Source organism: Astatotilapia calliptera, chromosome 3, assembly GCF_964374335.1.
Source record: "Astatotilapia calliptera chromosome 3, fAstCal68.1, whole genome shotgun sequence".
In the NCBI taxonomy this organism is placed as follows: Eukaryota; Metazoa; Chordata; class Actinopteri; order Cichliformes; family Cichlidae; genus Astatotilapia; species Astatotilapia calliptera.
This window is the reverse complement of record NC_137424.1, coordinates 74,249,227-74,275,073: the sequence shown is the minus strand read 5'-3', so window position 1 is coordinate 74,275,073 and position 25,847 is coordinate 74,249,227. Positions and strand designations below refer to the sequence as shown.

Sequence of the window (25,847 nt, the reverse complement as noted above, 5' to 3'; positions counted from 1 at the left end):
GTGTTTTCAGAGTTAACAGATTCATTCAGCGATATTGTCTGGATCTGAAATATTGCAGGTACACGCAGAGTGCAGAGGATTTTTACACATACACTGATAATTGTTTTCTATAAGTCTCTGGGTCAGGAAGTCCAAACATGACGTCCTGAACTGGGCCTTAGAATAAGCTGAAGGATAACATTAGATAATCAAGGCAGGATGTGTTTTTGTGTCCATGTGTTTCTGATTCCAGGAGGAGCAGATACCAGGTGAGGTCGGATGTGGACGGGGAGGATTCGCAGCAGACTGCCACGTTGGATTTGGGAGAAGATAATAATATTTTGTCATTGTCAAAGTATAAAAGCTGTACAGCCCATTTCAGGGTTAGGGTTGGGGTCAAAGTGAAACTAGAAATATTTAGAATCACAATGAGTTCAAAGCGTGAGGAGGTCTGATGTTCCAACAGTGTTCAGGATGAGAATTATTACCTGCAATGCTCCAGTTTGACCTCATGGTGGCAGTGCCGTCTCACTGTTATAATGGCTACACTCAGACTACAGGAGAGAACAAGAGGCTGTACTAAAACTCTGATGTTTTATCGTGTGTTTATGACATCATGCTGACGTCAGCCTGATAATACCTGTTGATTCAACTAAACAGCCAAGGTTTCCAAGGTTCTTAAATGAACCACAAACTACAGGGTAAGAGTGAGCTGCTGAAAGTCAGATCTGTTCTTCAAAGCAGACTTTCAGCTTTATTACAAACTAAGAGTCGGATCAGCACAAATACTGACACAGAGATGGCTGCTGGCACTGCGCTGCTCTGCTGCACTTTGCTGTTTGTCCTTGTCTTCGTCTCTGCAGGTGAGATTGAACTAAACTGAGGTTCTCTCTGAGATAACAAGAAGTACAGGAGGATTATTTTCATCTGGATTCAGTTTGTCTGTGTGTGAAGGAGACACCAGGCTGGGTGGACACTTAACATCTGTAATCCAGCTGTGACAGAGACAAAGAAGTGTAATGTGTGTGTCAGTGTCAGTGTCAGGAGTCAGGATGCAGCTACAAAGCTTCTTGTTCAGTGTATACAAACAGCTGTAGCTCCATAAAGGCAGCATGCAGAGACTCACAGTGTCTTATAATGAGAGGCTGCTTTCTCTCACACATTATGTTCACTTATTATCAGCACATGTTGTTGTTCTGTGGAAGCTAACATCTTGTAGTTTCTGACACTTTGCATGTTTAGCATGAAGCTAAAATTCCCCCTCAGTGGGTCACTGGTGACCTGCTGGATGTTCAGAGGTTCATTAAATCCAACATGACTAAAAACTCAAATGTCAAAGTGTTGTTTCCTCTTTCAGAGCAGAAAACCATCACAGCTGAGTCTGGACAGGACGTCACTCTGACATGTCGAGCTCCAAACAACAACATTAGAGTAATAAAGTGGGAGAGATTTGACCTGGGAGATGATTATGTGCTTTTGTACCAGGATGGTCTCCCTGATTCAACACACCAGCATCCATCTTTTAAGAACCGGGTGGATCTGCAGGACAGACAGATGAAGGATGGAGACGTGTCTTTGATTCGGAAGGATGTGACAGTTCATGACGCTGGAGCATACGAGTGTCGTTTCTTCATGGAAGAAACTCGCTCATGGAAGTCCATCAGCAGCCTCAACCTGATTGTTACAGGTGAGTGAGTAGAGTTGAGTGTGTGTGTGATCAGAGGTGAAGCTGCTTCCTGGTTGTTGATGTGTGTTTGTTGTATGGATGAGCTGGTGGATGTCAGAGGTAGACAGATGTTTCTCCAGCTGTTGTCTTTGTGGCTGGTAGTCTAGAGTTGTAGAGCAGCATTGTTTGGTTAGAGCAGAAACAAAGACATTTATGAATCCGTCTCTTCTTCTCTTGCTCTCTAACTCGTCTGTAAACATGTGTGGGGAAGCTCAATGTTAAAGCCTACAGCTGGAGGGGGAGGGGAGGGGTGAAGCTGGTGGTTGTGAGTCTGTGAAAGTGAATCACAGTCAACTACAGCCCCTTAAATTGCCTTATTACACAATGCTGAGAAAGCATTCGAACGGGTGGAGTGGGATTATCTGTTTTATACTCTAAATAAATTTGGATTTGGCCCTAATTTCATTTCATGGATTCAGTTACTTGACTCCTCACCTATGGCACGTGTTAGAACAAATTTGTTATTCTCTTCTTATTTCCCACTTGTCCGTGGTACGAGACAAGGATGTCCCTTATCCCCTCTCCTTTTGCGTTATCAATTGAACCATTGGCGATTAAAGCCAAGCTGACAGCTGACAGTTGCATTAAGGGCATCTTCAGAGCTGACCAGGAGCACAAAATATCCGTATATGCTGACGATCTCCTGCTGTATATGTCAGAGCCTTTATAACACTGAATAAGCATATCCCTGCATTTATTTGGAACGGCAAAAGTCCATGAATTCGTAAAGATTTCATGCAGAGGACTAGGCCAATGGGTGGATTAGCCTTGCCAATTTTTCAATCTTATTATTGGGCAGCAAATATTCGAAATATGCTGGATCAGTAATTTTACCACAGAGACTCCAGCTTGGCTCCAAATTGACTCATCCAATTGTGGCAAAATGTGCCTATCAGCTTTGTTGAGTTCAGCTCTCCCATTAGAACTGTACACCTATAAATGTAACCCTTTGTTGTATGACTCGCTCAGAATCTGGGTGCAATGTAAGGTTTGGGTTACACTATCAGCTCAAATCATATGTTCCTGTCAGGGTTCCTGGGTCGTTGACCCAGTGATTTCAGTTTGTTCATGTTCAGTTTGGTTCGCCACATTAATGTTCTCACTTCCTGTTTTTTCCCGTGTCAGCTTGTCTCCCGTGTCATTAGTCAGATTATGTTCAGCCCTGTACTCACCTGTTTCCAATCATTGTCATCATTCACCTGTGTATTTAAGTTCCTCGGTTTCACCAGTTCTCTGTCGTGTCATTGATGTTGATGTTCATGTGATGTTCTGTTGTCGTTTCCGCCTGCGTTCAGCCAGCCAGCCATTTTCTCCCTTTGTTCTGTTCATCCACTCCTCATAATAAATCTGCACCTACCTGCGAGTCCTCCGTTTGGGTTCCTTCTTCCTCGCCTCCACACGACGCCTGACAGAATGACACGACCCGTGCCACGAAGACACGATTGGAACCCAGCAGACTCGGACCTCTACGAGCGGCAGGAGGCAGCGCTTTCCCGTTGGGCAAAGGAGCTCAGGGGAAAACAGCGGCTCTTCGCGGAGCGAGAGCACGTCTTCGAGGGCACTCGCTTGGCTCTGGGCGGGCCTCGGAGACGCCGCGTTCCCCCACCTGCTGCCTCACCTGTACCGGAGCATTTGCCGTGGAGAGTGGACGTTCCACGCCGCGCTTCGGCCACTCCCTCTCTCGCCACTCCGCTCCTCGCTCCCACACCCGCCGCCTCATCCGCCGGACCTCCACCATCGCCGCGGCACAACGGCTACGCCTCCCACCTCAGCTCGACGGAGACTACCGCGCCAGAGGCTCAGCTGTTTATCCCGGCCGCTTCCTCTTCCCGGAGAAAGCGGCGCACACGCCGCCATAAAATGGACTATTTTCAGCAATTCCCGGTGGTGAGTTCCAGCGACTGTTTTCCACCCTCATTTGACTCTCCACTTCAACCCAATAATAAACCCGTCTTTGATTCATGGGACGTTTCCCTCCTAGAGGAGGAACTGGACTGGGAAGAGTTTTTCTGCTCTGCTCCTCCAAAGACTGTAGATAGTGGTGGCAGGAAAACCCGAACATTCTCCCATACACCTGCCAGTAACACACACACCGTCACTATTTCCACACCCATTATTGAGCCATTGCCCACCAGCATGGGGGCCCAGTCTACGCCCACACCAGTGCAGTTTCCCTCCAGTCAGTTCACTCTCCTGCTGTCCAGTCTCCTGCTGTCCTCCAGTCACCTCCTGTAGCTCAGTCTCCTCCTGTCCTCCAGTCACCTCCTGTAGCTCAGTCTCCTCCTGTCCTCCAGTCACCTCCTGTAGCTCGGTCCCCTGTCCAGTCTGCTCCTGTTTCCCAGTCACCTGTCCACCATCCCGTCCAGTTCCCGGACCTGCAGCCACAGCACCCAGAGCCAGCTGTGAGCCGTCCTGCTTCTCAGCCAGGGGTTTCCGCACCCGCTGGCCCGGCCGCTCCTCAGCCAGGGGTTTCCGCACCCGCTGGCCCGGCCGCTCCTCAGCCAGGGGCCTCCGCGCCTACTGGCCCTGCCTGTCTCCGGCCAGAGGCCTCCGCGCCTACTGGCCCTGCCTGTCTCCGGCCAGAGGCCTCCGCGCCTGCATCGCCTGGTCAGGCCTCTGCCTCAGCTGCACCCACGCCCGGTCAGGCCTCTGCCTCAGCTGCACCCACGCCCGGCCCGGCCTCTGCCTCAGCTGCACCCACGCCCGGCCCGGCCTCTGCCTCAGAGCCGTCGTCTGCTGCAGCCTCAGAGCCGTCGTCTGCTGCAGCCTCAGAGCCGTCGTCTGCTGCAGCCTCAGAGCCTTCAGCCTCAGAGCCTTCAGCCTCAGAGCCTTCAGCCTCAGAGCCTTCGGCCTCAGAGCCTTCGGCCTCAGAGCCTTCAGCCTCGCCTGGCCCAGCCTCGTTTGGGTCTGGAGCTAAACGGCCATTTTCTAGACCGCTGGCTAGGCCACTGGCCGGGCGCCATCGCCGTCGTGGGCGGCCCACAGACCCTCTTCGCCTGAGTGGCCGCCGTCGCCTTCCGCACGGCCGGCCCCCGGACCGCCTTCGCCTGAGTGGCCGCCGTCGCCTTCCGCACGGCCGGCCCCCCGAACTGTGTCCACGTCGCCGCCGTTGCCTTCCACGCGGTCGGCCCCCGGGCCAGTGCTGTCGCCGTTGCCGTCCGCACGGTCGGCCCCCTGAACTGTCTCGTCTCGGCCACGGGCCGCGTGGACGCCCACCTGAACTGTCTTGGTGTGGACTCCGTCCCTCCGTCCTGGGCCCCCTCCGCCCACCCTGTTCTGGTTTTTTTTCTTTCTCTTTTGGCCGTCGGGTGCCGGCCTTTGGAGGGGGGGGTACTGTCAGGGTTCCTGGGTCGTTGACCCAGTGATTTCAGTTTGTTCATGTTCAGTTTGGTTCGCCACATTAATGTTCTCACTTCCTGTTTTTTCCCGTGTCAGCTTGTCTCCCGTGTCATTAGTCAGATTATGTTCAGCCCTGTACTCACCTGTTTCCAATCATTGTCATCATTCACCTGTGTATTTAAGTTCCTCGGTTTCACCAGTTCTCTGTCGTGTCATTGATGTTGATGTTCATGTGATGTTCTGTTGTCGTTTCCGCCTGCGTTCAGCCAGCCAGCCATTTTCTCCCTTTGTTCTGTTCATCCACTCCTCATAATAAATCTGCACCTACCTGCGAGTCCTGCGTTTGGGTTCCTTCTTCCTCGCCTCCACACGACGCCTGACAGTTCCCACCCTCAATGATGGATTCTGCCTTTAAAATATGGGAAGGTAATGGACTTAGAAATATCAAAGACCTTTTTGCAGATGGAATTTTTCTCATTCACGCAGCTCCTGAAGCAGTTTAATGTTCCTCGCAAACATTTTTTCCGCTATTTACAAGTTCACCACTTTGTAAAGAGTCGATTTCCTTCATTTCCAGAAGTACCTGAGGAAACTTCTTTGGATAAAATTATTAATATAAACACTCATAAGAGAGGGGCGATTAAAGAAATGTATGCTATATTATTAGATCTTCAATCTCCTTCTCTCTCCATCCTTAAAGCTCAGTGGGAGAAAGACCTTGGGATGACTTTAACAGATGAGCTCTATGTTTTCTCCATAGGGTACACTCTTCTTCTATATGTGCCAGACATGGGCTGACCCCCTGTGTAACAGATGTAAAGCAGAAACAGGTTCACTCCTTCATAGTTTTTGGCCCCAATCTTCATAACTATTGGGTGTCTACCCATACGGAAAAGATGCATATAAATCTTATAAAGTTTGTATCTGTCTTGTGTGAAGCTTGTATGAAAAGCATACAAGAGTGAAAACAGATTAAGATCCCTTGAAAATCATATAAATGAAACTTTTATGTTTTGGATATTTACTAAAACAATATAAGAAAGTAATGAGAAAGTGGCCACTTTCATGAGTAAATCATATAAGCCTTATATGATTGACTGTATGAAGTAAGCCACATCTTATGCAAGTCTTATAAGTGTTTTCTATTTCTTTTCCATATGGGTATATTTAACACCTCTTCAGAGATATATAACGTTAATTATGATCCCTCTGCTCTAATCTTTGGGGTGATACCTCAAAACATCACTTTGCCAAAATACTATTCAAATTCTTTGCTTCACTCATTGCAAGGCGCCTTATACTTTTAAGATGGAAGCAGGAAGCTCCTCCCACACATGAACAGAGGCTTGCAGAGCTCATGAAGTTTTTGCATTTAGAAAAGATGAGATATACACTGGTAGGTTCAACCACCAAATTTCTTGAGGCATGGCAGCCTTTTCTAGTGTACATGGAAACATTTAAAATGACCACATTGTCATGACCAGATACCATCCATCCATTTTATTTTTGTTGTTGTTGTTTGTTTGTTTTTTGTTTTGTAGGGGTTTCTTTAGTTTGTTTGTTTGTTTTCTTTCTGTTTTCTTTTGGGGTATTGTAAAAACTGAACAGCAAACTACTGTATGTTCAAAGTTTTGCTATTAACATGCTGCTGTAACTGAAAATAAAATGAAAAAAAAAATAAAACTCAAATGTCAAAGGAAATAAACAAAATATTTAAAGTCAATCATTCTGATCATAATTGCACTTTGACCTTTAACCTCTCTGCTCTGTGTTGTTTCATCTTTCAGATCAGAAAACCATCACAGCTGAGTCTGCACAGGACGTCACTCTGCCATGTCGAGCTCCAAACAACAACATCTTCGCTCTAGAGTGGGAGAGAGCTGACCTGAAGTCAGGAAATGTTCTTTTCCGAGTTGGTTGTGATATTATTCTAGACGACCAGCATCCATCTTTTAAGAACCGGGTGGATCTGCAGGACAAAGAGATGAAGGATGGAGACGTGTCTTTGATTCTGAAGGATGTGACGATTAATGATGCTGGAACATACGAGTGTCGTTTCCTCATGGTAGAAGCATGCTCATTCAAACACAGCTTCATCAAACTGGTTGTTGTTCCTCCAGGTGAGTGAGTAGAGTTGAGTGTGTGTGATCAGAGGTGAAGCTGCTTCCTGGTTGTTGATGTTTGTTTGTTGTATGGATGAGCTGGTGGATGTCAGAGGTAGACAGATGTTTCTCCAGCTGTTGTCTTTGTGGCTGGTAGTCTAGAGTTGTAGAGCAGCATTGTTTGGTTAGAGCAGAAACAAAGACATTTATGTCTCTTCTTCTCTTGCTCTCTAACTCGTCTGTAAACATGTGTGGGAAAACTCAATGTTAAAGCCTACAGCTGGAGGGGGAGGGGAGGGGTGGAGCTGGTGGTTGTGAGTCTGTGAAAGTGAATCCTGCCGGTGCCATAGCTGCTGAAAACGTACTTAGTGCAGACACAAAACGTCCATCAGCTTCAAAGTGTGTCAGAAAAATGTCCACATGGTGACTGATGGATGAAAGAGGTCCCATTGTTGTTGTTGTGCACAAATCATTGAACAACACAAACACTTAGAGCTGCTTTCAGTGCTGCCTGTTTTGTTACTGCACACATTTCTGATGGTCCTACAGTCCAACGTAGCAAACGTCTCCCTGAAGCCTCTTCTTAGAGACCAAAGGTTGGATCAGAGCGAGCAGCTGAAAGGACACATCTATGAATGCAGTCAGAGACTTTCTCACAACCTCACACTTCATCTGGTCACATTTACACTCAGGTTCTCTGTTAGTCACTGAGATTACAGACTCGCACATTTAAAATAATCTGAATGTTGGATCAGATGAAGTTAATATTTTCTATTTCTTGAATATATGTTTAATTAGCATGTTGCTAAAGCTTTAAGTAATGCACTGGTGACCTGGTGTATGTTAACAGGTCAATTAATCAAATCCAGAATAACTCAAATGTAAGCTAAACAGCATAAATATTAAACATAAACAACATCATATTTCCCCCATGGCACAGTCCACTCAGCACTTCCTGGAGTTTCTCATTTGATCGTTCATCGACACTCATGACTTGCAGAGACTCTGATCATCAAACACAGGAATAAAACAAGCAGTGAGCACAACAAAGGATTATTAAAGAAGGAATATTAACTCTATTCTAACTCTAGTAACTCTACACCAGGAAACCACCAAATCTTCTGCAAACGTGATTTTAACCAGTCAAAATGTTTTTGGATATTTATTCAGTGTAGAAACCTAAAAAGTCAGGTTTTTTTTAGATGTTTGGTTGTTTTGAACAATTATATCAAACTGTAAGTATGATGTTTGGTATATAGTATTATATATTGCATGGTATTGATATATTGCACTGTTTGAAGTGCTTCGTATATAAAAGTAGTAAACTGTGTACACAGTGTTTGGTGTGACAGAGCTGTTGTCACTGAATCACAGGTTCAGATGTTTCAGCCTCATAATAAACAAACACGTTTTCAGAGACTCGAGGATTTGACCTTCCAAAAGTCTCAGACATGTTTTAATGAGCTCTCACAGTCTGCAGCCAAACAGGTCAAATTATAAAGAACAGCTGGATCAACCCAACATGACCTCTGACCCCGAAGCAGCTGTTAGACCTGTGTATTTGAAAAAAATTATGATTTTTTTATGGTGAAAGCAAGATTCCAGACTGCAGTTTTGGTCAGATCATGTTTTTAAATAAAAAGCAGAAAAATCAACATTAACATTTTCTCACTTTATAAATGTTATGAATGATTTTTTCATCTAATCTCCTGAACTAGAAGAGGACACCTCACAGCTGTTTCTCACCTGCAGGTCAGCCAGGAGGACACAGAGATGAACTGTGAGTCGGACGATCTGAGGACAGACAGAAACTCTCCTGAACATCCAGCAGTCGACTCTGATGATCATCATGTTCAGACTCGGACCAACAGTGTGTGTCTGTGCTGTCAGTGACTCTGAACTACAGCTTATTCATCTTGTTCATGAGATTTACTGACACAAAGTCAAACTGTGTTACAAACACACATGAATTTCTGATCTCAGAGTCAGTGAGTGTTGGAGCTTCAGGTTAGACAAATTAACTATTTTATGTTGGTGTGATTGTTTATTAGCTTCATGTGACTTTTTCTTCTTTAAGTACAGTCCACTGGAAAACACTTTGTATAAAAATCATCTCTTTGGCTGACATTGTTTTTAGTTTGTAAACCAATCTTACCCAGTTTAACAGATTGTACAAACTGTTAACGTCTCTCTCTGATCCTGCACTGAGAAGTTTGACAACCTCTTCAACTTTTCTTTAACATGACACACTGTTCAGGTCAGATTTAAACTGCTTTGACCTTTGACACCAGCAAAACATCCTGAACAACTTTGCTGGGTTGAGACCTGATTACTTTTCATAAACAGACCCATGAGACTCAAAAATATGAAACATATTTTCACATTTATACTGTTGTATAGATGATGCAAACTTTTGTACACTGATGCTCTTTTGGGTGAAGTTTGACTCATTTGTTTAGATGGATTTTCAGATCCACCAGTTTGGCTCAAGTTAGAAACATTGTGATTTTAGGGAAAATTGCCACTCATAATGTATAAATATAGACGTCATGTTTGTGTGGATTTGTAATGAGACAGCAGTGAAGCAGTGAAGTCATCCTGTTGCCCACAGAAACAGACTCCTCCTGTGAATTAGTAAAGTAACACATGGAGCACATGAGGAACAAAGGTCATACATGTATCTCCTGAAGTGGATTCTGGGTCTCTGACTTCCTCCCACAGTCCAAAGACATCAACGGGTGTTTTTTATTTATCCGTGTGTGCTGTGTGTGAATGTGTGGTTCCTACAGAACTTAATGGTCAGTAACACTAACATGTAAACATGAGTACATCACATCAGCACATGAAAGAACAACAGTGTGGCATTAATATTACAGCAGTGAGGACAGTGTGATGAACTGATGCTCTGATCTCTGGTCTGACCAAAGCTTTAACTCCAAACATCTCTCCACTGTTAGAGCTTCTGCACTGTTTCAGGTTCAAATCATGGTTCATACTTTCATGGCCTGATGGTGTGACGCCTCCACCTACATCACTGAACTGCTCCACTTCTGTACTCTTCTCTCTGTGGCCTTCTTGAAACGTCCTCTTGGTGTTTGTGGGGTTTTTCTCAGTTCATGTGTGCCTTATAAGAGTTTGTTTTTTAAAGACAATGACAATCAGTGAATTCCTTCTGTGATTGAATGAAATATGAGCACTATGTAAGTGTGTAAGTGTTAATAAAGATTTACATGTACCTGTTGAATTCTCTTCTCATTGTTTTTGTCCCTCCAATAACAGACAAACCTCTGTTTCTGAAGTGCCTTAGAGCAACGTCTTCCTCTGTAACTGAATGCTGTGGGTAAACATGTCTTTACTTCTGTGCCTGAAAACAACATCTCCCTGTAGAAAGTGAAGGCTGAGCTCACTCAGATCACTCAGTCAGATCAACTGAGCTTAGAAATAAATTGATTTGTTGATTTTACAATGTTGTGATTGCAGCTATTCCACAACTCTCTCTGTTAATGGTACACATGGCCACTGATTAAATGGTCATTGATCAATCATCATTATTCTTTCGGATAGCGATTGAGATTGTGGATAGAAGTGGCAGAAATGGGCTTCCTCCAAAGAGTGGTTGGCCTCTGCCTTAGAGATAGGGTGAGCAGTTTGGCTATTGGAGGGGCTCAGGGTAGAGCTGCTGCTCCTTCACATCGAAAGACGAGGATGCCTCCTGGGTGAATTGTTCCATGCATGTCCCACAAGAAGGAATCGAATGGAACTGAAGAAATCACTTGGAAGAGTGACAAAGCATTTCTCCAATTGAATGCGTCCAGATAAACAGAATCAACCTTTTGTGACACTTTTATAATGTTCAACACGATTACTAACAGATAACACACCCAGTGCACTAAACTCACTGTGTGCAGGACTTTGTTTGGTGTTTACATAAACGGTAAATGGTCTGTATTTTATATAACGCTTTACTAGTCCCTATGGACCCCAAAGCACTTTACACTATATTCAGTCATCCACACATTCACACACTGGTGATGGCAAGGCAGACATACATTGTAGCCACAGCGGCCCTGGGGCGCACTGACAGAGGCAAAATGAAAACAAACTACAAACTGCTGAGCTGTTGAACAGCTGATCCAGCCTTTAGTCTGAGCTGCAGTCAGTCACACAAACAGACTGAACAGGGTGTGTTCTGTGCAGCACCTGCATGTAAAACAGAAGCAAAGCTGTTCCTGTGAAATGAAACTGAAAGCCCCTCTGAGCGTCTCCCTGTAGAAAATGGAGGCTGAGCTCAGTCAGATCACTCAGCCTGCAGACAAATGGAGGCGTGTTTGAGACGTGCAGATAAACACTCAGCTTTGTGTTGATCTCTGAGGGCTCAGGGCCGTCCTGTTGTCATATTATCACATGCATGACAACATGCGTCTCAGTCCTCAGAGTCCTCTGCACAGTGCTCAGGGATTTTCCTCATCTTTCATATTGTGTGCCTGTTTGAATTCAAGCATCATCGTCTACAACTGGACACCCAGCTCTATCTGTCCATGAAGCCAGATAACACACACCATTTAGTTAAACTGCAGGAATGTCTTAAAGACATAAAGACCTGGATGATAACTTTCTGCTTCTTAATTCAGATCAAACTGAGGTTATTGTAATCGGCCCTGAAAATCTTAGAAATATGGTATCTAACCAGATTCTTACTCTGGATGGCATTACCTTGGCCTCCAGTAACACTGTGAGGAACCTTGGAGGCATTTTTGACCAGGACATGTCCTTCAATGCACATATTAAACAAATATGTGAGACTGCTTTCTTCCATTTGCGCAACATCTCTAAAGTTAGAAATATCCTGTCTCAGAGTGACGCTGAAAAACTAGTTCATGCATTTATTACTTCCAGGCTGGACGACTGTAATTCATTATTATCAGGATGTCCAAAAAACTCACTGAAAAGCCTTCAGTTAATCCAAAATGCTGCAGCAAGAGTCCTGACAGGGACTAGAAAGAGAGAGCATATTTCTCCTGTTTTGGCTTCCCTTCATTGGCTTCCTGTTAAATCCAGAATTGAATTCAAAATGCTGCTCCTCACATACAAGGTCTTAAATAATCAGGCCCCATCTTATCTTAATGACCTTGTGGTACCATATCGCCCTATTAGAGCACTTCGCTCTCGCTCTGCAGGCCTACTTGTTGTTCCTAGAGTATTTAAAAGTAGAATGGGAGGCAGAGCCTTCAGTGTTCAGGCCCCTCTTCTGTGGAACCAGCTTCCAGTTTGGATTCGGGAGACAGACACTATCTCTACTTTTAAGATTAGGCTTAAAACTTTCCTTTTTGCTAAAGCATATAGTTAGGGCTGGACCAGGTGACCCTGAATCCTCCCTTAGTTATGCTGCAATAGACGTAGGCTGCCGGGCAATGTTCCCTCTAATTTTTCATGTGTCTGAGCGAGTCGCAATATGGCGCCCCCCAGTGGCTGCAGCCAGACTCTTGGGGCCCCTTTTGGTCTCTGCAGGCATAATTAATCAATCACATGGATCATTTCTCAGAAAGGCTCAACAAGTACACGTCATTTTTAATGGAACTATTTAATTTGTAAATTCTATTTATTTTTTAATGAATACATTCTCTTCTGACCATAGTTATTTTATTGTCTAATGAGATTTGACTAATCAATATAATAGTCCACTCTTGTGCGCTCTATCCTCGACGAGGACATGACCCTCACTGTCCAATCAAATTCTTTCCTCCCATTAAAGGTTTGTGATTGGACAGTAAATTTATAAAAGGTCATGTCAGCACATAGTGTCCATAGTAGTAATGGTAAATTTGATTCTTTTTACTGAATCGAGTTTTAATGAGTCACTCACCAAAGTGAATCGGGTTTGTTGACTCATTTGATTCACTGAGTCGGTCGACCAGAGAGTGCAAAAAATGTACATTTTCACTCAAACTTAATTTGTTTCTCTTTTCATGTAAATCCTACTGCTAAGATGAATGATTCTAAAAGAAAACAACTATTTTACAGAGCAAAAAAGAGCAAAACATTTCTAAAATTAAGCAATTTTCTATCAAAATTGCTTAATAAACATTTATTTTATTTTATTTTAATATATTTTTATTTTTTATTTTATTAGTATTTTCCTTAAATGTGTTAAATATATATTTTCTCATCTAAATGTCCACTGAGCTGTGAGCCAGTAATGCACCTTAACATTGGTTGCCAACCAAGAAGAAGAAGAAGCTGTGAGCCAGGAGGGAGGGGGTGAGTGAGTCCTGAGTGATTTGCTTATGCTTACAAATCAGCACAGGAGGGAGGGGGTGAGTAGCTCAAATGTGCTGTTAGCATGTTAGCAGAGCGATGCTACTGTGAACCGAGGAGCTATTTTCTTGATGTGAGCTTCTACTCAGGGTTTTTTCTTCCAGGTCAGAGCAGAAATTTTTTGTTACGATACTGGATGTTGTGTTTTTCTCCACAATTTTAATTATAAGCTAGATACATTGCTGCTAACAGCAACAGGGATGAGTCAGTGAGTCAGTTGGGCTTGTGAATCATGATTCACGAGTCAGTAAAGTGATTCTCGAGTATTGAACGATTCGTTCATGATTTGCGCATCACTAGTCCATAGTTATAAATCCCACCACTCAGTATTATTAACACATTCTCTCCATGACCCCAGTAAGCTACTGAAGGCTAACCCAGGCAAATATCCCAGAATGCATTTCGTCGAAAACGTAAGAGGCAGTTTCGGAGGGATGCACAGTTTAAAATATTCTTTCTGAATGTAGCTGTGTAAACTTCAAATATCTACTCGATTTATCAAGACATCACAGATTTGCAAAAGTGCTCTAACGTTTTCCGAGATGTGGGACAGTCCACAGTGGGTTGAGAGTGTGGATCTGTGACCTGCGTGAGAATCAGCTTCCTAACATTTGTCTGGAAGAAACACACAGACAGGAAGCAGCAACAAGTGTGAACATTTCACAGATCATGTGTAATCGGTTATTATCAGGATGTCTTAAAAACTCCCATAAAACCTTCAGCTGATGCAAAATGCTGCAGTCGAGTCCTGACAGGGACTAGAAGGACAGAGCAGCTTCCTCCTATTCTGGCCTCTCCTCATTGGCTTCCTGTTAAATCCACAATTTAAAATCCTGCTCCTCACATAGAAGAACTTTAATCAGGCCTATCTTATTTCATTGACCTTAGAGTACCATATGTCCAAATCATGGTTCAACAGCAGCTAGGTGGATGTCAGCAGCTTACATGGTGGAGATAAATCCAGGGTTTGAGATTGTTTACAACTTAAACTCAGAGCCTTTTAACACAATTACTGACAAATAACGCACTCAGAGTACTAAACACACTGTGTACAGGACTTTGATTGGTGTTTGCAGAGATGAAAATGATGCAGCCTGCTGACCAGTTGAATCAGCTGATCCAGCCTCTTATCTGAGCTGCAGTCAGTCACACAAACAGACTGAACAGGATGTGTTCTGTGCAGCACCTGCATGTAAAACAGAAGCAAAGCTGTTCCTGTGAAATGAAACTGAAAGCCTGTCTGAGCGTCTCCCTGTAGAAAATGGAGGCTGAGCTCAGTCAGATCACTCAGCCTGCAGACAAATGGAGGCGTGTTTGAGACGTGCAGATAAACAGTCACAGCTTAGTGTCGGCCTCTGAGGGCTCAGGGCCGTCCTGTTGTCATGTTATCAAGTGCATGACGGCTCTCTGCACACACTTTGAGTCCTTATGCACATTTTCACGAGTCCTCATCTCTGTGGACCTGAGGGATTACCCACAGTTCATAGTGTTGTGATTAGGGATGGGTATCGTTTAGGTTTTATCCGATACCGGTGCCAAATCGGTACTTTTGAAACGGTGCCGGTGCTCAAACGGTGCTCAAACCGGTGCTTAAAGAATGGAGAAGACAAAATTGGTCCAAAAACCTCTCATGTTCAGCTGGTTTTATGTAAAAAGATAACAATGTTAGCCTTTTCTGCAGCTATGGGGCATATATGGTATCACTCTTGGCTGGAAGCAGTGCTTAACCAATGGAAAAAATACAAACTTTGTCCAAAAACCTCTCATGTTCAGCTGTTTCCCTCTTTTTCTTTGGTCATTTTAGCCTTTTTGGCCAGGGTGAAGGGAGTATCTGCCATCAAACAAGAAGACAGCCGCATGTAGCTATGATGATGTTTGCTAGTTCACCTTACATGCATTAATGTAATAACGTGGTTAGCCTACTCAACGTAAATTACACACGAACAACATTAAGCTACTCACGCAGAGAAGAACGGCTGCTGCTGCCATCAAATACGGTGCATTTCTCGGCTTTAAAAAAAAAACAAAAACGCTATGCGTCGCCAGGTGTTTCATCGGATTTGAGGTGTTACCTCCTTTGCACAGTATCAGCTTAAAGCACTTGTTGCTGCTGAGTTTGCATATTTTGCTGTGAAGTACAGCCAGACTTTTGACCGCTTCGCCTTGGACATTTTTAATCTGTAGCTCTGCTCTAACAGAACGTACGTACCTGGACCTGCCTACTATCCTCGGAAACGTAAAATGATTGGCTAGAAGTGTATCACAGCTCAGGAAAAAAAAGCACCGAAATAAAGCACCGAAATGTGCGCTGCTTTTCGGTCTGGTTACTACCGTTTATGTCAGAACCGGTGCCATGATGGCACCGGACACCGGTACCCATCCCTAGTTGTGATGGTGAAAGCATTAAGAACAAGGATGGAAAATAAATAAATAAATAACCAAACTGAAGGTTCAGAGGAATGTAGCTCATCACAAATGCTTCATGATGAAGATTTCACAATGATGAATAATTTGATTATTTTACAGTTTCTTCCTGTAAAGTTAGAGCCTGAAAACAGACAAAATCAATCAGTAAATGTCAGATCACACGACGAGGTCTGAGGCACCACGACAGTTAACATCACAGCAGAGGTGACAAAGTGCTTTCTGTGGCCTGTTTATCTTCAGTTCTTTGAATTTAATTAGACATTAATTTCATTAATTAGAATTAATTTCAGTACATTAAACATTAGCAGAAGGATGGAAAGCGTGCTATATGTATTTCTTGCACTTGCACAAACACAAACAGCAGCTCTTCTTGTTTTTGCCACTCAATCTAGAAGAGAATTTAGATCAAGAAATTTCCATGATCATTATGATTTGATTTGATTTTATAGGAAATGCAGTTTGACGTGTTTCCAATACTGAGGATGAGGATACACTATAAAAAATTTAAAGCTACTGTTAGTTTTCCTTTCTTGTAAAAATAAAGTTTTTGTTCATGCACAGAAAATGAATATTTTTCAGATTTCAATGGACTTTCTGTCATTTTTGTTTTGTTTTGTTGGGGTTAAAACGATGCCACCTTAAAATGAAACTGAAAAATAAATATTGACATTAAGACAAGAAAAAAGTTTTCACACTTACATCTTTTTTTTTCTTTTTTGCTTACAGTTTTTTTTTCAGTTTCAGTTTGCTGGCACTGTTTTGGCGTCTGGGGGCACGATTGTTAATAACAAACACACAAATATTACATCTTTTGAATCTGTGATGACATGTGACAATATGATGAAGTTCACATGATGTAGCTTCTCTGCCAACAACACAAATGAAAGAATAAATAATTTAAACCAAAGTAAGAGTTTATTGTTCAAATACAGAGACACTCTCACACTGACCTTTGTTGTTTGTTCTCTGTCCTTCATACAAACATTTGGTGCTTACAGACTCTGTGAACACTGAGTTTTCAGGCTTTTCTAATGCTGTGTGAGCAGCAGGAAAATACAATCAGAGCATAAACACACATACATACAAGGTCAAACACGAGTAGCTACACTTTTTAAACACAATAACTGATCACTTATGTGAAGTCAGCGAGTACCGAGGTGAACTTTTCTTATCTTTGAGATCTATTGAAACAACTACATTAAATCATACTGCTGAGTGACAACAATAGCGTTATCTAAGGTTAGAGGGTTACCTAGGCAACCAGGGATGTGCATAACCATCTGTCAGCTACAAATTGATGCATGAACGATGGGATGAGTTCATACTTGGATGTAATTTTAGTGAAACAGCTGATCGAGGATTAGTGTTGTTGAGGTTTTGTGGTCCACAGCTCACACTCACATAATGAGGTCATATTTGATCTTATAAACAAAAACACTGATCCCAGGTCTGTAACACTGTTCATGGATACTGAGGGTAAACAACACACACAGCTCACAAAGATAAAGAGAAAACTGAAACCAGATCTTGATGATTGAAACATTCAGGTGTGAAAAACGTCATAAATATGTAATCGGAGCTCAAAATGATGTAACTACAGTCAGTGGAAACAAAACCATCAAAGTGAAAAATGTTCAAGTGTTGATTTCATTTGTTTGAAGAGTTAAAAGTAGGCGTGCACAACAAAATGTCTCAGTGAGCTGTGTCACACTCAAAGTCAGAGCTTTCTGTGTCAGAAAGAGGCTAAATCACCATGGTAACTGATGGTGAAAGATCACCTGGTCAGGAGCATTTCATGTTCAGAGTTTTGTTTTTAAATCAGCTGTTAGAGCCACGTTTTCACTGTGATGTCGATTCTCTGCTGGAGGAAATGTTTCATATGTGCAGCTTGTTAAACTGTAACTTACTGAAGCCACTGAGTGAAGCTAAACTGCACATCACACTGTTACAATGTACCTGTATTCATGTAGTGGAGACATTAGTGAAGTTATCAGTGAGTAACGTCTCTGATTGGACTGGGTGGCGCTCACAGGGACCATTTTGTGTAGAAGAAAAGTCACATGGTACATGAAACGCTCCTTTTCATCTGAGCATGCTCAGAGCCTGAAGCAGAGACCCAGGGTAACAGAGAAAGGTGATAATCACCACGGTGATACCTGCTGTCTCTGACTGCAGTTTCAGGTTTAGTTGAGCCAGCTAACACAACGTGCTCAGTTCATCTGTTTCTGCAGGATTTTAAACACTGACAACACCCAGAACTCTGAACAGCAGCGGCAGACTCAAAGCTGGAAAAACCTCTGAGACATTTTAAACCTGCTGCACTTAAACAGGAGGCTGGTTTGTTTCCTCACTCTGCGATTGTCTACGTTTGTAGATCAAAAAAACAACAACAGCAACAACAAGAAGAAGCAGAGCAGGAACTGACAGACCAACAATCAGTGCAACAGATCCATCCTCCTTCTCTTGTCCTCCTGTCTGACCTGCAGTTGAGAAACAGGTGTCAGCTGTCAGGTAGGTGATGAGTGAAGAACAGAACAGAATCCATTTCCTCTTCAAACTGCTGTCAGACATTATCTACTGCACTCTGATCACATCACTCAGACCAGCTGCTTTCTACAAAGTCTCATCAGCAACATCTTTAGAAACAAACATCAACAACCAGGAAGCAGCTTCACCTCTGATCACACACACACTCAACTCTACTCACTCACCTGGAGGAACAACAACACTCAGGTTGGTGCTGATGATTAGAGTCATAGGTCCTCCCACTCGCTGGACAACACGACACTCGTATGATCCACCATCATTAATCGTCACATCCTTCAGAATCAAAGACACGTCTCCATCCTTCATCTGTCTGTCCTTCAGATCCACCCGGTTCTTAAAAGATGGATGCTGGTCATCTGGAACAAAGTGACCGTCCCGGTACAAAAACACATATTCATCTTCCAGGTCAGCTCTGCTCCACTTTACAACTATGATGTTGTTGTTTGGAGCTCGACATGTCAGAGTGACGTCCTGTCCAGACTCAGCTGTGATGGTTTTCTGGTCTGAAAGAGGAAACAACACAGAGCAGAGAGGTTAAAGGTCAAAGTGTTCACTTCTACAGCAGCCAATCAGAAACACACAATAAAAGACAGTCTTCTATTATTAGATGATGATCTTTGATTGTGTTTCTTCTTGTGTCCCTTCAGGCGTCACCACAGCGAGTCTTCTCCTCCTCCTCACCTGATCCCGAGCATCTTCATCAGGGCTGATTTGTGACAGAAGGACAGCAGCAAGAGTGAAAGGGAAGGTTTGAAGATGGCAGTGAGCTGCTGTCATGTTTGCTTTGGAGACTCTGACTCAAAGACAGGAGGCCGAGCTGAACATGTTCAGATTTTCATTGAGAGCAGAATGGACGAGATTATGAACGAGTTCATCAGAGGGAAGCTCAGGCTGAGACGTTTGGAGACAAAGTTCATGAGCAAAGACTGAGACGGATGAAAAACATCATCTGAAAAACAAATCTTTGGTTTTAGAATCTGTTAGTTTGATAAAATGTTGTTGATGGACGAGTTCATTGAGACTCTGGATGTCTGTCAGACTGAGTCACTGCTTTTTATTGTAACAGCTGTACTGATGCGCCTGAATCTGGCCTCTGACACAAACCTCCAAACAGTAAGAATGAAAAAAGAATAAAACTATTAAAACTCTTCAAGCAATAAATAATCAAACCTGAAAAAGAAGAAAATCATCTGGAAACTAAACTGAACTAAACACAAAAAGTCCAAATGGAATAAAAACTCAAACTAATGAGAAAAAACTACAATAACTCTGTTCCACAAACAACAACATGTGCTGATAATAAGTGAACATAATGTGTGAGAGAAAGCAGCCTCTCATTATAAGACACTGTGAGTCTCTGCATGCTGCCTTTATGGAGCTACAGCTGTTTGTATACACTGAACAAGAAGCTTTGTAGCTGCATCCTGACTCCTGACACTACAACACATCACACTGACACACACATTACACTTCTTTGTGTCTGTGCTGCAAACTGCACCAACACACAGACTCCACCCAGCTTTGTGTCGATCGCAACACTGAATGAGTAATAAACTACTTCTTAGAGAAATATAATCAGCATGTAAACCAGACTGAGACTCTTTATCTCAGAAATAAACTCAGTTTAGTTTCTAACAGTTAAATCTCACCTGCAGAGACGAACAGGACAAACATCAGCGTGGAGCAGAGTGACGCAGTTACAGCAGACATGTCCATGTTCTCTGTTTCTGCTGATCTGACTCTTAGTTTGTCCTAAATGTCTGAGTCTGTTGGTGTTTTCACTGAATAACTGAACCTGAGCTTAAACCTGAACACATCAGATTACATTTAAGGTTTAAATAAATCTGAATGTCCCTGAGGGTTAGAGCTGATCTGTTGTTCAGCTGCTCGTTTAAACTCAACACTTTGAAGATGCTTTGAAAGTCTGATATGTTCGACCAATATAATTTGAATTTTCTACCAATGATCTTTCAGGCTTTTCATGGTTAACATCCACTGAAAATGAAATTATATTTTAAATTTAGTTTCACTCGCTTTTGGAGTTTCTGTTCAAATATTTTTGTGGGTTGATGTTAACCAAACGTTAACCAAGAAAACTGAAACGTTTTACCTAAAGAACTGAAAATGATTTTAGAAAAAGGCAACAAACACTTACCGTTGTTCTTAACAGATCTGTTAAATCCTCAAACACTCTTCTGATCATCAGGATGGAAAAAAAATCCACATGAAGATAAAAACTGTGAGGCTGGTTTAATCGATCTGCTTTCTCTGTAGGTTCAAAAGGAACTACTTTAGGTGAGCTTTTTTTTTTTAAATGAGCGATTAAAAAAGAAAAAAAATGCTAAAAATGTAAATCTGTGGCTGAACTGACCTCTGTGCCAAACAGCTGAACCAACTGACTCTTGTTTCACTTTGCTGTCCTGTTTAACAGGTAAAACAAGGTGTCACAGTTATAGGAAATGAACCCGTTTCCAATGCAACAGGTAGACGTGTAGAGACAAGCTGTCAGTGAATTGAAATGAACTTGTCCTAATGAATAAAAAGTAAAAAGTGAGTTGTGTTGGAGCCACAGAGAGCAAATCTCTGTTCTTTATGGAGAACCAGTGAGTCCTACTTCCTGTGTCTAGTTTTACTTTGTCTGTCTCGTCCTCTGTGATTGGCCCAGCTGTGCACCCACATGTTATACTGTGTGTACATGTTGTCTTTGTCTTCTCTTACTCTTTGTTATTCTCCCTCACAGCTGCGTCCCATGAAGGTTATAGTTTCAGATGGTGATGAGTAGATGACACATGGAGTGTGTGGCACATTCACTTTGCTGTGTTGACACTGTGTTGGTGTGACACTGAAGGGCGATTAATTAATAATTGCCAACAACCTGGATAAAGAGTGTGAGACTAAACTTGGGTGATTCATTCTGACAGCTCTGTACTGTACTGTGTTACATGAGCGCTGATGGCTCACGTCTGCTTGTAGATCAGCTGATCACAGCCTGGAAACAGCTGGAGCTCACAAAACAAATGATTCTGACTTATTTCTTTATCCCTGCTGCACTCAGTCGTAGAGTTCCTCTACCTGCCACATCCACTTTAACCCCAGACTACCTTTTACTGAGTACTACGGTAGGACCTGAGTACTTTTCAGAGCCTATAGTTTTCATTTTTACTTCAGTAAAGAAGTTTAATGAGTACTTCAGCTATTACCAGAGTATTTGTACAGCTTGAGTATCTGTACTTCTTAACTACAGATTTTTTTTTTTTACTTTTCTCCCTTTGAAAGTGTCTAATTATCAGTAATTATCTATTATTTACTGAATAATATGTAGAATATAAAGCAGAAGCTGTGGATGACTTACTGTAGTCAGTTCAGGAGAATCCTCAGAGTTTCTGCTCCTCATCATGATGGAAACATGAAAACATGTTGATGCTCTTTGAGCTGGAATCAGTCCAAAGCAGCCGTGAGTGTGAACCAACAGACATCATTATAATAAATCTGACATGAATCCTGATAGAAATCCTGCTCACTGACCTCTCTAACTGTAACTCTGTCACTGACACATCTGCCAACATCTGTTCCTGTAACAGCTCAGAGGAGTTCAGCACTTTCTGATTATTATCAGAAAAATCAGAACAGGAGGAGCGTTTTTGTAAATGTGGCTGAAAGCGGCGAGGCAAGTTTATTTATATAAGTTCATTTATATAGCACAATTCAACAACAAGGTGATTCAAAGTGCTTTACAGAGACATTAAAAAACAAAAACAATAAAAAGCATGATTTAAAAAAACTGTAGATAAAATCAGAACAGTAGATAAAGTCAGTAGTTAAAATGTTAGTTTTGAAATTTAAGCTTAAAAGTGTGGATTTGGTGCTTTATTCAAATGCAGCTGAGAACAGGTGAGTCTTCAACCTGGATTTAAATAAACTGAGTGCTTCAGCTGATCTGAGGCTTTCTGGGAGTTTGTTTCAGATATAAGGAGCATAAAAGCTGAATGCAGCTTCTCCGTGTCTGGTTCTGACTCTGGGAACTGATAAAAGACCGGATCCAGATGACCTGAGGGATCTGGAAGGTTCATCCTGGGTCAGGAGGTCACTGATGTATTTTGGTCCTAAACCATTCAGAGCTTTATAGACCAGCATCAGAACTTTAAAGTCTATCCTCTGACGGACAGGCAGCCAGTGTAAAGACCTCAGAGCTGGACTGATGTGGTCCACTTTTTTGGTCTTAGTGAGGACTCGAGCAGCAGAGTTCTGAATGAGCTGTAGTTGTCTGACTGATTTTTTAGGTAGACCTGTAAAGATGCTGTTACAGTAATCAAGCCTACTAAAGATGAATGCATGGACTAGTTTTTCCAGGTCCTGTTGAGACATCAGATCTTTTATCCTTGAAATATTCTTGAGGTGATAGTAAGTTGACTTTGTTATTGTCTTAATGTGTTTTTCTAAGTTTAGGTCTGCATCCATCACTACACCCAAATTTCTCGCCTGGTTTGTGGTTTTTAGATGTATAGATTGAAGTTCTCTGGTGACCTGTAATCGTTTTTCTTTGGCACCAAAGACTATTACTTCAGTTTTGTTTTTGTTTAGCTGGAGAAAATTGTGGCACAACCAGTCATTAATTTCCTCAATGCATTTACCAAGAGCCTGTACAGGGCCTCGGTCTCCTGGTGACATTATGATATATATTTGTGTGTCATCTGCATAGCTGTGGTAGTTTATTTTGTTGTTCTTTATAATCTGTGCCAGTGGGAACATGTAGATGTTAAACAGAAGGGGTCCCAAGATGGAACCTTGGGGAACTCCACATGTGATACTTGTCTGCTCAGATGTGAAGTTACCTATTGATACAAAGTATTTCCTGTTTTCTAAGTATGTTTTGAACCAGTTTAGTACAGTTCCTGAAAGACCTGTCCAGTTCTCCAGTCGTTTGAGTAATATGTTGTGGTCAACTGTATCAAATGCTGCACTGAGATCCAGTAAAACTAAGACTGACATTTTTCCACTGTCTGTATTCAGACATATGTCATTAAACACTTTGGTCAGAGCGGTTTCAGTGCTGTGGTTCTGTCTAAAACCTGACTGGAAGGCATCGTAGCAGTTATTCTGTTTTAAGAAGTAATTGAGCTGTTGAGAAACTGCTTTTTCAATGATCTTACTTAAAAATGGGAGATTTGAGATCGGCCTGTAGTTGTTCATTTGTGTCTTGTCAAGATTGTCCTTTTTCAGTATAGGTTTTATTACAGCAGTTTTTAGTGGTTCTGGAAACACACCTGACATTAAAGAAAAGTTGACGATCTGTAACAGGTCTGACTCCAAAGTCTTTGAGACCTTTTTGAAAAAACTTGTTGGCAGGACATCTAAACAGCAGGAGGAGGAGTTCAGTTGACCTAAGATGTCCTCCAGGTCTTTGCTGTTAATCGGGTGAAACTGTTTCATGGTGTTTAAACAGTTTTTCGGTGGACACAGTACATATCCTGGATCTGCTGTTGATGTACCAACTGCTTGTCTAATCTTTTGGATTTTTTCTGTGAAGAATTTGGCAAAGTCATTGCAGGCCATGGTTGAATGAAGTTCAAGCTCAGCTTTCCTACACTCTCTTTTTTCATTTTTCACCAGTGTGGAGTTTCTCCATGGAGACTTTTTCCTTCCAGAGATAACCTTCACCTTAATGGGAGCAATAGTGTCCATTACATTTAACATGTTAGCATTGAAGCTATTGACGAGCTCATTGACTGAACCTTTGGACAGGTCAGGTGTTAATGGGAAGACCTGGTTAAAGATCTCACTACTGTGTTCAGTTATACACCGTTTTGTGATCACGGCTGTTGATATATTTGTGTGGGCTGAGATTTTACTTTCAAAGAAAACACAGTAATGATCAGACACGCCCACATCAGACACAGTAATGTTTGAAATGCTCAGGCCTTTGGAGATCAGTAGGTCAAGAGTGTGTCCTCTATTATGTGTGGCCTCTGTTACATGCTGAGTCAGCCCAAAGTTGCCCAGAGTGTTACTCAGGTCTTTAGTCCCTTTGTCCTGAGGGTTGTCCACATGGATGTTAAAATCCCCAACAATAATTACACAGTCGAAATCAACACAGATCACAGACAGCAGTTCACTGAGGTCATTAAAAAAGTCTGTGCAGTATTTGGGAGGCCTGTAAACATTAAGAAACACAACTTTGGATGGGGCCTTCAGCTGTAAAGCCACATATTCAAAAGATAGCTGCTTACATCGAAATGATTCATAAAATAAGACAGCAAAATAATTATTCTGTCCTGATTTTAGTTTTTATAAAAAAAAACCAAAAATCCTCAGGAATAAAAACTGAATGTAAATAAATAATAAGTAAAATATATTACATATAATCAACACACCGTACTAAATGAAAGTTTATATAAATCACATTTATAACAAATAAATTCTAATCAGAAGCCTCTTTATGATTATGATTTCCCCACCATCAAATAAAACAGAAGAGATAAATGCTGATTATAGATCTTCTTTTGTTGTTGTTCCTTAAATTATTTATTTATTTAAAATATTCTGGAAACATCCAGAGGATGTGTTTTAGTTACATTTTTGGTCATGTGTTTTTTAAAACTTTATTTAAATTTAATGTTTTTCTCAATAATTACTCGAAGGTTTTTTTTGTCCAAATGTCAGCTTGTTGTTGTCATAGTAACAATGTCAGTCAGTGTACTTACTGCTTTCCTTGGGTTACTGTGTCTATAACATAGCTAGCATTGTTTTATCCTATTAAACAGAAATGAGGCATCTTTGGCACAATTTTGGTTTTAGATGCTGTGATTTGAAGCATTGGGTTTTGCATTATGTCCACTGACATTTTTACATGGTGTTCAAAATTACTGCCCAAATATCTGCCCAGAGATGTATGCAACACAAAAAATGACTTCCCCATTCAAGCACCAATGCCACAGCAAGTTTTACAGTTTCACCAAAACAAAATGTTTTATTTGTCTTTAGAGGAACATCAGAGGGACACATCTAACACAACAAACAAAGCCTTGTAGAAAGGAAACAAAAATGACGTAAAAGGCTTCCCACTCCTACAGCTACAAAAATGTATAATTAATTACAATAATAATAATTTCTACAAAAAACTAATTTAGCTCTTGTAGATGCAGAAACTTCATCACACAAGTAAGCACAGCCTGATTGGAAATGGGGCATAGGTAGGGACAACCAGTCTTGTAGTCGTCCCCATTCAATCTCCAACCGATGATCACCTTCCAGCTGGAACTTACATAACCATAAAGGAAAGGAAAGGAAAATCTCAATGCTTCATGGGAATCCCCGGCAGCCTACGTCTACTGCAGCATAACTAAGGGAGGATTCAGGGTCACCTGGTCCAGCCCTAACTATATGCTTTAGCAAAAAGGAAAGTTTGAAGCCTA

The 25,847-nt window shown here is 42.0% G+C and overlaps 2 protein-coding genes across 2 annotated transcripts in view; one reads left to right on the top strand and one right to left on the bottom strand.

Annotated features, from left to right (window-relative positions):
* The first annotated feature begins 4 nt into the window (after positions 1-4).
* LOC145425802 (CD226 antigen-like) lies at positions 5-10,381 on the top strand. Its single transcript, XM_080299230.1, has 4 exons — positions 5-842; positions 1,337-1,666; positions 6,832-7,164; positions 8,899-10,381. Exons 1-4 carry the CDS (start codon positions 662-664, stop codon positions 8,928-8,930), a joined length of 876 nt encoding a protein of 291 aa, XP_080155356.1. The 5' UTR covers positions 5-661; the 3' UTR covers positions 8,931-10,381.
* Positions 10,382-16,784: 6,403 nt separating this feature from the next.
* Positions 16,785-25,847, bottom strand: part of LOC145425797 (butyrophilin-like protein 2) — a 65,832-nt gene continuing 56,769 nt past the window's right edge. The window contains exon 3 of the mRNA XM_080299218.1: positions 16,785-18,368. Coding sequence (XP_080155344.1) covers positions 18,211-18,368 — 158 coding nt within the window. The 3' untranslated portion in view covers positions 16,785-18,210. The remainder of the gene's footprint in view (positions 18,369-25,847) is intronic.